The sequence below is a fragment of the Parasteatoda tepidariorum genome, chromosome X1 (genome assembly GCF_043381705.1).
Source record: "Parasteatoda tepidariorum isolate YZ-2023 chromosome X1, CAS_Ptep_4.0, whole genome shotgun sequence".
In the NCBI taxonomy this organism is placed as follows: Eukaryota; Metazoa; Arthropoda; class Arachnida; order Araneae; family Theridiidae; genus Parasteatoda; species Parasteatoda tepidariorum.
Window position 1 is genome coordinate 11,852,149 of NC_092214.1, and position 13,089 is coordinate 11,865,237.

The following is a 13,089-nucleotide window of genomic DNA, read 5'->3' on the forward strand; positions in this document are numbered from 1 at the left end:
AGGTGAACCGGGTTCGAATCCCAGAGATGGCTGGTCGATATGAATCCGCTCCCAGCTTGCACCAACTACAGTGCTGACGTGAAATATCTTCAGTGGTAGACGGATCAGGGGTTAGAGTCACTTTGCCGTGAAGCTAACCGTGGGAGGTTCTGGTGGTCTTCCTCTCCATGTAACGCAAATGCGGGTTAGTTTCTTCAAAAATTCTTCCACGAAGGCAAACGTCTGCCAATACTTAATCCAGGAGTTCCCTTGTCTTCTGGATTGGGCTCAAAATGACAAGGTTACGGAGTTGAGCATTAGTAACCTTAAACCCAAAAATTAGGTCGGCTGATCAACGACGGATATAAATAAAAAAATAAAATCACCAAAAGTGTTCCGAGAGAGAAGGGAGAATTTAGCCTAAACTCTCTCTCTCTCTCTGTATATATATATATATATATATATATATATATTCCTTATTTTGATTTCCAAATTTAAATTTTTTTTTGGATAATTAAAAATTATTTTTTTAAATGGTTTTGAAAAATATTGTTAATAATTTTCTTCTTTTGTCATTATTTTTTATTTTTTTCTCAATTTTTTAGCTTTTTTTATGAGTTCTATATTCTTGCAGCTTATGCACAGTTAATAAAACTTATTAATTATTTTCGTTTTTCTCTTTGTTTTTATTGTGCTATGTTATAGTGATAATATTTAAAGCAGCTTTAGCGCTTGATATTATCTACTATTACCTTACTTTCGTGTTCTTTTTGTTTCCATTTTTAGTTCGGTTTTGTTTTTATTGTTATATATATATACATATATATATATGTATAAAGCACATTTTGATTGTTCATTTCTCTCTCCTTTTATCATAGATCAAATCCATTTTATTTAATATAATTTACTATTTAGTTGAGTATTTAATCTAAAATCCCTTAATTTTTATGCTCATTTTTTCTGAAGAAAATGCAGAATATTTTTGTTTCTAACTTGTGTTTCTCCTTTAAAATTCTTTAAATTGTATCTAACCACTTTAATGCTTTTACATTTATTTTAAATTCATAACATAATTTATCGTTAAACTTATTAAACATCTTTAAAAGAAAAAAACATTTAAATAATATATAAAGATAAAAATAAATAAACAGCAATAAAAAAATGCAAGTAATCGAAAGTTATATAGCAATGTTACAATTAACGAAAAATAATGGGATTCATAAAAAAAAACTGCAAAATTGAGTAAAAAGGAGAGATTTACGAAAAAAAAAAAAAAAAATTGGAGATACGTTGTTTTCCTGCGTACTTCCTCTACCATACTATGATATAAACACGCTTTTCTTACTCATTTTGAACTAAGAAGGGATTCATGTGGTTAACAATACAAAAGCCATGAATTTTATTTTAGACGCAATTTAGCGGAACTTCTTAAACATCTTTAAAAGAGAAAAAAAAAAATTAAAATAGCAAATAAAGTTAAAAATAAATAAACAGCAATAAAAAATACAAGTAATCAAAAGTTATAAAACAATTTTACAATTAACAAAAAAATAATAATAATAAAAAAAAAATGGGATTCATAAACAACCTGCAAAATTGAATAAAAAGGAGAGTTTTACGAACAAAGAGCGGGAATACGTTGTTCCCTCCCCCTATATCTATGATTTAATTAAATTTTTCTTATTCATTTTGAACTAAGAAGGGATTCATGTGGTTTACAATACAAAGCCACGAGATTGTTTTAAAAGCAATTATATTTTTATAATATATAATGAAAATCATTCTTATTTTTCGGGGTCGCTAAAAAGGTATCAAAGTTTAGAAGAACGGTTCAATCCTGATTGGTCACTATTTCATTCATAAAAGTTAATGTATCCAGATGGCGCTGCGTTGAGCAAAACATTCTAGTTTGAGCGTCTTTCATTCTGTCCACCTGAATCGAACTTTCTCATGAACTTTGCAGACGGTTTTGGAATCTTGTATATTTAAAATGATACACGCACTTTCAAAGTTTCTTGGCCGCAAATCGTGAGTATTTCAATTAATAATAAATGTTTCGTTAAAAAGTCATTCTTTTTATCTCCCTTTCTGTGTAAAAACCAGTTAATTCAAAATTTTGATTGTTCCAAAGAAAACGAAAGAAAAAAGATGCTTCTTATATTCAAATGATAGAACATAAAATATTTCGTTTCTACTACACAAAACGATTTTGATTTATTGAAAATAGATGGCATAAATTTTACTTACCTTAACATTTGTTTTTCTGGTCGTCATTAACTAAAAAACCTTGGGGGAGGAATGAGAGGTAGCCCCCAGAAGTTAGCGGTCAAACAAGTAGTCGCAATTTGTATTTTTTTCTTTTAGGCAGACTAAGTTGAAGAGAAAGTGAAATTGCTTTCATTTTTTTTTTTTTTTCTAGAGGCTTATTTCACATTAAAATATTTCTACAAATTCAAACCATTAACAAAATTAAAGGTTTCATAACTTCAAGAGGCGAGTTTTAATAAATCTAAATTACAAATTCAAACAATTAACAAAATTTAAGGTTTCATAACTTCAAGAGGCGATTTTTAATAATTTTGAATGCAAAAAAATAAAATAAAATAATGCAGCGATTACATTAATTTTAATGCGGCAAATACAAAACTAACCGGTGGTGAACAATGCATTACTTTTAAATAAATGTGGTATGATTGAAATCCTGAATAATAAGTTATTTTTGGTTGCATTGGTGACTTTATCTTGAAACATGGATTAATTATGTTTGAATAAAATAAATTCTAAATAAATACAGATAAACATTCATAAATAAATCGCTGCTTATGGTGCAATACTCATCTCTGCTGTACAAATATTTTTATGCCTTTTATACTTATATTTTAATAAACAATTTGTTGTTCATTTTTTCGAGTTGTTGACATTAAAAGCTCCTTTCATTCAATATTAAGCAGGATATTTTATTAATTCAAAAAGTATTAGTTTCCGGGTATTTTATTTTATAGATTTTAAATGAAATTCACAGTAAAAATTTCAAAGTTAATTTATAATTCTGTTTTGTGACAGAAATTATCATAAATTATTTCAAAAGTTTTTTTAAAAATATATTTTTAGGGCCGATTTTACACATTTATGAAGTTTAACAGAGCCAATGTGGGAACAAAAAAAATAAATAAATGAATAAATAAGTAAAAAATAAGTAAAATAAAATAAATAAATAAAAAATAAGTAAAATAAAATAAATAAATAAAAAATAAGTAAAATAAAATAAATAAATAAAAATAAAAGAAAAATTAGAAAAAAAATGTGTGTTAAAAATGTAAGTAGCGTAAAGATTAAATATGACCACGCAGTAAAGTGTTTTTAATTCTTTAGATAATTCTTTAAACAAGTAATGATTCATTAGAAAAAGCAATTAAGTATTTTGATGCATGTCCAAAAATGTCAAGTATGTAACCATGCTATAATTTTTTAACAAAAAAAAAATTTACTTTATTTATCTACACTGTTAAAATTTTCATTCTAAAAGTATGGTAAAATAACCGGCAGCAGTCTGTCCATCCAATTAACCGCAAAGTTTACGGTAAAGAAAATTTTTCACCTTTACGGATTTAAAACCGTTCCGAACTAGTATGGTTATTAAACCATAAATACAAAACTATACGGTTTTTTAACCATTAAGAAGTGGCATGCAAAAAAGATATTTAACTGGCTTTTCATTAGATAATAGTGTAGGACACACTAAAAATTGTTTATTTTTTGAAAGGAAATATTGTGGTGTCAACGCTGGGACTCGAGCCCTGTCGGTCATGAGATTGACAGACTATAATATATACTAAGTGGCTTATTTAGTTTGGGACAATTTTTCTCTCACTTTTATTACCATCTTATTTATCATTATTTGACTCTTTTGTTTGAATAACAATTAAATAAATTGTTATCTCTATTTTTTTCCAGAAATTTCTGACAGTGTGTCCTTAAATAATTTTTTTACTACTTATGTATGTGACAAAATGCCATTTTCCTAAACGTGAAATATAGGATTGTTCTAAAAATGTAATGGATGCATAGGTTTTCTTATTGTTTAAGATAATCTGATTAAAAAAGTTATTCTCCTTTTAATTTACATCTTAAGCATCAATAGAATTAGCAAAGCTACAGTTCCACCTTTTGTCCAACTATGGGTATACTTTGTCTAAAGGAAAACTCCCCTAGCCATTCGTCTGGACCCGTGGCGGTGACTATGGTAACGAGGTATAACTATTTCAAGTGTGGGATCATAGCTTAGGACAGGTTTCGAATCAAGTCGGCGAGAGAAATTCCCTTTCTTCGGTCTATTGTGTTAGCTCTCGAGTGAAGAGAAGCTACCCTTTCTGAAATGCGCTATTCTTGTTTCTATAGCAGCAGACTGAATCAGACTTTGTGGAGGGGGGTGTTCTTACCGTAGACAAACTATAGTATAGCTGCCAAATTCATGAGAAGAGGAAATCTAATGGCAATTTGTTCATTCATCACAAATTTGCTCTGCTATGGGTGGTTTGTTTTAATCACTTAATAATTTTCCACTATAACATTTTGAGCAATTTTTTCACATAAACTAGCATTAAAATGAAAATAATTACAATAATAAAAGAAAAAAAACGCAACATTTTAAAATCAATTCTTTAAAAACAATGGCAATAAAACTTTATTACTGCAGTTTGAGTAAACTACAGTCGGACTTCTATTTAACGAACTTCCATTTTGCGAATTTCTCTATTTTGCGATTTTTTTTGAAGGAACCAAGAACATTTTGGAAATTTCTTCGTAAAATAACTTCCAAATAGCTAAGTAAATGTTACGAACTTTTCTTAGAGATCCACTTTCCATATTTCCCAATATATTTTTAAACTTGTCAACGCATTTTATGGGGACCTTGAATTGATTTTTGCAGCCACCTAACTTTTAGAGAAAGCTGTAAAATCCCTTTTTGTTTGCATTTTATACAGGAATCGATGGAAAAATGAATTTGCGAAAAAGCATAAGAGTAAAGCATGGAACTATGATATCGTACTCCTCGTAACAGTTTTGCTAATGCTGGATTCTTAGTAAGCGCGGAAGAAGAACTTACAAAATGTGGTTACAGCTAAGAGAGAACAGCGAAATTTACGAGGATTAATGATTTAATTGATTTTGAAGCTGCAATCATCGAAACATTAACGGAAAAATAAAAACAATACATTGTGAGGAAGAAGATATCACCAAATGAAATGTTAAAATCATTTCAAACAATTCGGTAGTCGATAATAAGATTAGGGTGTATCAATTGCTATTTTAATTATGTCGAGTATTTATGAATTTAAAACTTGTTTTGTGTTGTTTAAGAATTTCAAATGGTGATTTTCTATTTAACGAATTTTCCATATAATAATCTTTTTATCGGGATTCAGCGACTTCGTTAAATAGAGGTCCGACTGCAGTTATAATTGTTTTTGCTTAAACCTGACTATAAATGACAACTTTAGCAGCCAAATAGCAATAAATAAATAATAATATTAAACAAAAAAAAATTTAAAAAAAAATTGTATCTTTCAGTCATTCATTTTTTAGACAACCAGGTGTAAAGATTTTCCATCTTAACAGTTTGAAAATTTTTTTTTCTTAAAATGCTTACTTCTGAAAACTGTAACAGCTGCAAAATAAAATAGTATGCGATAAAAATTAAAATAAATTAGAAAAACTCCATAGGAATTATATGATTGTTGTTTATTTACATTAGCTCTAGAGATGCACAATGGACTTTTGGCGACAGTCTGGGAAACATCCCCGAGGATGATCCGAAGACATACCATCACAATTTTGATACTCTGCAGAGTAAGATTGCACCTCCGTTTCGGTAGTTCGACAACCTAAGCGCGAAGTCGATCACTTTACTGTAGAACAGTTTTACGAGGACCGATACCCCACTCCCTCTATTCCTTCGGGGACTGATCCAAGTGGTCACCCACCCGCACACTGACCGCGATGCGTTACTTCGATGTTCTACTGGGAACCGGAAATTAACAATCAGACAACTGCGGGACAGGAATTATAGGAATTTTCATTCTGATACAATGTTATTTCGATAACTATTGTGAAGCGCATAGGTTGCTTTCAATGTAATAACTTTTTAATTATTTTCTTGCGGTGTATATTAGCGGTTCATAAATATTACCTTTCTAAAATTCTTGCAACTGTATGAACTTCAAACACGATTCTTCGTATAGCTTTTTTCTTTTTAATATGTGAACAAGCCCCTTAAATTTTTGAAAAAATCCGGAGAATTTTTTACCGTTTGCTTAAATCTGTGCTTTCTAAAAGATTCAACAAGCAACTTGTTGCTGAATTTGAACTTTAAATTTTTATTTGGAAAAAGCGTATTTTAGCGTTTCATAAATATTACCTTTCTAAAATTCTTGGAACTTTATGAATTTCAAGCACGATTCTTCAAATAGTTTTTTTTCTTCTTAATATGTGAACATGCCCTTTAAATTTTTTACAAATTTCGGAAATTTTTTTTTCTCGTTTGCTTGCTTCTAAATCTGTGTTTTCTAAAAGACTTAACAAACAACTTGTTACAGAATATGAAGTTTAGATTTTTATTTAGAAAAAAGCTAATATTTTTAAATTTATAATAACGAAATTCATAGAAAGTGAGACGAGTTACAGAACCTACGAGTACTTGATTGGAAAAAAAATTCATAATTTTCTTTTTAATAGTTTTCGCTAAAGTGAAGTACGTGGTGCAAAATAAAATCCTCAACTTTGACATAAAATAACTCAAAACCTAATGAATTTCATATTGTTTCATCTAATAGTTTTTCAGTTCTGACGGTGAGAAGTAGTGCCGGCGAAGAAACGAATGTTATTATGTCTTGTAAATTATTATCTACTATAGAATTGTTTAAAATGATTTGAAGGTTTGGTGATTTCTTCACCATTTCCGTCTTATTGCTGTATTGTTTTTCACACTATCCAAAATATCCGTTAATGTTCAGAATCAATAAAAAGAAAATCATTAATTTCTCTCTCAGATTCTTCTATAGGAATCTTCGGCAGTTTCCTGATTCTCCGCTCTGACTTAAGAATCCAGCTTTAGCAAAACTGTTAGTACAATATCATAGATATGCACTGCACAGTAAATAAATATTTTCGAGTTATTAATTGTGATGCTTGCTTTCATAAATTCAATTTGATTAGGGTTTTATCTAAATAATTCCAAGGCTTATATAATTCGCCACTTTCTTATAGTTAAGTCATGCTAAATCTTTTAAAAAGTAAGCAAAATTAGTCAAATATTTTTAAACTTTAGTTTGTAGTTATTTACCGTTTTATAAATTATTTTGGGCAGTCAGGAGAAGTTGGCATCTCCGGTTCCATGCTTTAGAAATTTCTGTTATGCTTTCTCGTCAATTAATTTTGGCATGGATTCCTGTATGAAGTGCAAATAAAAAGGGAAAGAGCTTTTACCGCTTTCTCCAAAAGCGGCTGCGAAAATCAGTTCAAGGTCAATTCCCCCATAGAATGCGTTAACAAGTTTGAAATCATCCGAAATATTTTGGGCAATAGGGAAAGTGAATTTTAAAGTTGGTTAAATAGAAAATTCACCTCGCTATTTGGAAGTTATTTTACGAAGAAATTTCCAAAATGTTCTTGGTTCCTAAAAAAAAAAAAATCGTAAAATTGAGAAATTTGCAAAATGGAAGTTCGTTAAATAGAAGTCCGAAAGTAATTTGACTTGTGCAATTAAATACAAAGATATGGAAAAATGAGAAACAAAAAAAAAGGGATCAAACTTTAGCTTACCTAATAAGCTACTGAGGCCAAATTTTTTATGTATAAATATATCAATTTCTTCATAGAATGGAAGAAAAAAAAAATCATTCAATTTTACGCTGTTCCTTACTTTTTATAAAGTACAAATTATAGTAGTTTTTTAAATTCTTCAATACTAAGAAGGGATGACTTGGGCCTTGGTATGACCTGGAAAGCAGTACACTTAAATGCGTACATATTAGCCGTACACTTAAATGATGTTCTCCCCTTAAGGTCATGTAGTGCAGTTGCCACTCAATTTCGCGAAAAACGCATTTCAGAATTTCAACATTCATTATATACTAGTTAACAGAGCCTTTCGAAGATCTTTCACTAAGGAAAATTTACACTTTTTCCAATAAATGACGTTGGTAGGTAGGTACTTTATTTACGTCACACTAGAGCTGCATAATGGGCTATTAGCGACGGTTTGGGAAACATCCCAGAGTATGATCCGAAGACACGCCTTCTTAATTTCGATCCTCTGCAGAGGGGATGGCTCCCCTGCTTTGGTAACCTAATGACCTACGCGAAATCGAGCACTTTACGGTAGAACAGTTTAGGGAGAACCCATACCGCGCACTCTCGGTCCCTACTCAGGTTAATGAAAGTCCACTCTCTTCCTGGCCTCAGCCAGTGATGCGTTCTACAAGGAACCGTGTCTTTACGATCTGGTGGATGTCAATAAATTAGAAATCTTTGATAAATATCTTATTGGTCCTCCTGTCTGCATATATATAATACCTGCTAATTTTTTTTTAAAAAATTTCTTAAAAATATATAAAAAAATTATATGTTAGTAGATTCCCTATATATTTGTTAGTAGTTTATAGTATTTTTAGCGTAATGGAACGTACTAATTCGCGATTTATATAAGGAGCATTTTGAATCATTTAAAATTTAGTCTTTCTTTAGCTGCTTTTTGTGCAGATTCATTGCGATTTCAGTCTTAGCAGCATGAACTTATATTTTTAATAACGATTTCTCCGTAAGTTTTAATAATATCTTCGCAACTTTTGCTCCATTTTTTAAAAGTAACTTAATATTTTGGCTTTTTAATAGTAAAGTTTCATACATTAGATAAAATAGAAATGAAAGTTCAAAGTTTTGATAGAATAGCAAGTGAGAGAGCCCTAAAACCTCCTCTGTTCAGGGGCAACATTTCGGAGGATTCACAAATTGCATTAAATACATGTTGTTGGATACTTTTTTTCATTTTTTTTTTTTTTTACGGCAGGAACTAAACTATCGTTCTTTACCTCGGAAGATGCCGGAAGTGTTGCTCATTTAACGTTACCCAGTGGGCACCCGTGAACATAAATCACGAAGGCGAGCAACATTACCCACGCCACACTGCCACTGAAGCCTGTTTATAGGATGGGCCACATTCACACAATAGAGAACGACACTCAGAGGGAACCATCCATTCCCTGAGCGGGATTCGAAACCACAACCTGTCAGGCATGCTGACAGCTCGGCCACTTCGCCGGTTTGGGATACAGTCGTCCCCACTTAATCGCATATCGGATAATCGAATAACCTGCTTATACGAATAAAATTTAATGGAGCCAAATAATTTTATATGAAACTAATGTTAAACTTCCCCGTTTAAACGGTTCTTTGTTGTTTTTTGACCCCGCTTAATTGCATAAAGAAGTGGTACTGAAATGAAAAAAATTTGTTTATTTTTGAGAAATGTTTCACCAGCTAAAATAGAATTTCACTTTTCAAGTTAAGGTAAGGATACAAGGTGGTCACTTCAACAGGGATTTCTTATTCATTAGGAGGTATTTGGGATAAAGTTGAAAAATTAATCAAATCTTGCTGCCAGTTATACATTGAAATAAACGAAGGGGGTTCTACCCCTCTTTGACTTACTTCACTCACACATCATTTAGAATGTATAAAAAGGTACAGAGTGATTTGTTTTAAGGTCAAGACTTGTGGTCCTTTCTTGACGCACTATTAGCTTTGATAAGAAAAAGCTTCAAAAACCTAATGCACAAGTGTAAAGAGTGTCTTTCTCTTAAAATAGTAGAATAATTGCTTAATCCAGTGAATAATTTCGAGTTGGTTGTAAGTTGAGTGCAAAAAGGAATGATTTAAATCAATCGGAAGAAAGCAAAACATGAATCTCAGAAGCAGTACATTTCGAAAAAATCCCTAACTAAAATAGCGCATTAATTTGGATTTTCTCAAGTTTCGAAGATGAAAAAAAAAGTAGGGAAAAAAATATCTGAATGTGTTTGAAAGGAATACGCACAAGTCATGAAAATTTTAGTAGAAACTAAAAAGGAATATCTAATTTTATTAACGGGTATAAAAGACAGTCTTCAATTATAGAAATTTTCGGATGGGACCAAATAATATTTTAGTTCCTACATGATACTTTTCACTAACATTGATTTATTTTTATGTAACTTTAAAAGGCATTTTTTCATGATACTAAGGCAGGAAGTTTTAATTATAATTGTTTATTGATCATAAAACTGAGTTTACTTAATCCAAACGCTATACTATGCATTAAATATCATAAAAAAGTAAAATTTCGCAAAAATTCAGAATTTTAGATTGAATATTGCTCTCCCCTTTTAATTGAATAACCCGCTTAATTGCATACAATTGGCTGGAGCCGATGGTATTCCTTTAAGCGGGGTAGACTGTACATTTTGTGCTTTAAATTAAGGAGTTAATTTATTCCTATTAAAATAGTTATTGTCAATTCATAGCCCAAATTAATAGAGCTTTGAATGGAATCGAATTGATACTTTTTAAAATTAAAATATTTCCTTCTTATCAAAGGGAAAAAAATTGATTTATCGAAAACATACATTATTTAGATGGATTAAAACTTATGTCTTTGTTATCACTTTAAGTGTAATTCAAAATAAATTAACAATAATGTTCTTGAATGAAAGTAAAAAATGGAAAATAGATAAATACTTTATAAAGCAAAAAAAAAAAAAAAAAAAAAAAAAANTAAAAGTAAAAAAAAAAAAAAAAAGGCAAATTAACATAGGTTCTTATTATAGCTCAAAGTAAGATTCAGTTAGGATTCAGTTGAGTATATTTTTAGCCTTTAGACATGAGAGATTTAATGGAGGCACTATAAGAGATTTAATGAACGTCAAATCTTAAAACGGTTTTTTAGCACTTTTTTAAGCAAGAAAAAACTAGAAACAAAGCTCAAAAACAGTAAACGGTTGAAAAATCTACATTCGTTTTGTAATAATATTATTTGAAATTAATAAATTTAAAAAAAAGTTGGAATAAATTGCAAAAAAAATTGAAAAATAACACGGATTGACAATGAAATCGGTAAACATATAGCACGCCAAAAGTGATGATTAAAATGCCTGGTTCGAAAATCGCAAGTCGTTATAATACCACAGTTATAAGATCTCTTAAATTTGCAATGAAATCGACTCAAATAAAGTGCACGTTTAAATGCAACATTCGAGTGTCATATTTACTAATACATATTAAAAATATCGGGATTTTAAAAACCACGTGAAAATGACTCAAAAAACAATAAAAAAAAAATAGCTTGGATTTACGATAAAATTGACACAAATTAAGCACGTAAAAAGTGATTAATATTGCACGATTCGAAAGCCAAACCGGTAATGTCCGAAAATAAGATCGAAAAGTCACTTGTTAGTTATGAAATGGACTCAAATAAAGAACTTCAAAAGTGATTACTAAAATTCGAAATTTATGCATAATAATTTTGTCGTCTTAAAAATATTGGGATTTTTAAAATTTTGGACATTCGTAGTGATATCCACTACGAATCAGAAAATTACCGGAAAACAACACTGTTTTACATTTGGCGCGTCAAATACTTAGATGCGCAATTCAAAATTTCGGATTTTTTTTCCAAAAAAAAGGAAGAAAAGAAAATTTATAGTAGTTTTTTCTACTATGTTCAGGTGCTAACGCAGGCCGCACATCCAGAGCTGGCTTTTAATCTAAAAAACTGAAAATAAGTCACTTAGTCAAGCACTCATATTAACTTATTTCCTAACTGCTTATCTTTGATGTGAAGAGCCAGAAAAACAGGTAAATCGTGTGTACTGTTTGTCTAAGATAGGTACTCTGATCGCCACTAAGTCTGCGGCAGTCTGGTGCTATGGAAACAAGAAGAGGGCATTTTAGGGTGGGTGGCTTCGATGAAGAGGTCTCCTTTTCTTCCGTCGAAACCAGTCCTAAAGAAAGATCCCGCATCCCTACTTGAAATAATCATACCTCGTTACCATAGTCACCGCCACAGCTCCAGACGAATGTCTGGCAGAGTACCTATCGTAGACAAACAGTATGCAAGTAGCAGAAGTATGAATGTAATGTGATGTTGTCACACTAGCGATAAGATCAATTTGTATTGTCTATTAAAATTTCATGACCAGGTGGATTTTAGTTGAGCATACAAGACGTTACGAAAAGAAACCTTATAATTACCTAGATTTAAGATTATTTTCACCTTACGACTAGCTTTCTTCAAGGATTTTTTTTTGCCCTAAGACAACCTCGATTTAAGGTTTTCATATAGAAGGCTATTTTTACAAGGTTTTGGATGAGGATAATGTGCGTAGAATAAAGCAGATTGTCACAGATTTCGTTTTAAGATTAGAAGGTAAACCGCATAAAAAACTTTTTAGTCTAAATTCTATATGGACTTATAATGTCTTGATGGACTTAAGTGACCATTTTACCTAAGTGACCATACTTTTTAAAAAAGCTTTAAAAATAATTTTTAATCAGTTTAGGATGAAAAGTTTGAAACAGCAATATTTTTGCTTCATTGAAAAAAGTTTTTTAGTTCAAACATTTTCGTGACAGTTAAAAATAAATTCTGGTTTCCGTATGGTTACATGCTGCCTGGGAAAAATAATTTCCCTTGCGAAAATATTATTGACACTGGATCAAGCAAAACCATCGTAAGAAGACATATTAAGCAGGGCTCGAAAAACCACCCGTCCTCGGCGGTCAAACATTCCTCGCGGACATTGAATTTCTCGAATCCGACGTCCGCGAGGACGGCCATTTTCCCGTTAATGTTGGTGATACATTTTCAATTTTTATTATCTTGCAAGAGTCTAGCGCCTCACTTCAAAAATGACCCTCTAATCTGGAAATACTGCGCATGGTGAAATTGATGTTTTCTCTGTCCCCCATACTGCAGCGGTTGAAAGGGACTTTTCAGCAATGAACTTACAAAAAAAAAAAAAAAAAAAAAAAAAAAAAAAAAAAAAAAAAAAAAAAAAAAAAAAAAAAAAAAAA

The 13,089-nt window shown here is 30.7% G+C and overlaps 1 protein-coding gene across 1 annotated transcript in view; it reads left to right on the top strand.

Annotated features, from left to right (window-relative positions):
- The first annotated feature begins 1,865 nt into the window (after nucleotides 1–1,865).
- The window catches only part of LOC107451508 (uncharacterized), a 161,314-nt gene continuing 150,090 nt past the window's right edge, over nucleotides 1,866–13,089 (top strand). The window contains exon 1 of the mRNA XM_016067629.3: nucleotides 1,866–2,007. Coding sequence (XP_015923115.2) covers nucleotides 1,970–2,007 — 38 coding nt within the window. The 5' untranslated portion in view covers nucleotides 1,866–1,969. The remainder of the gene's footprint in view (nucleotides 2,008–13,089) is intronic.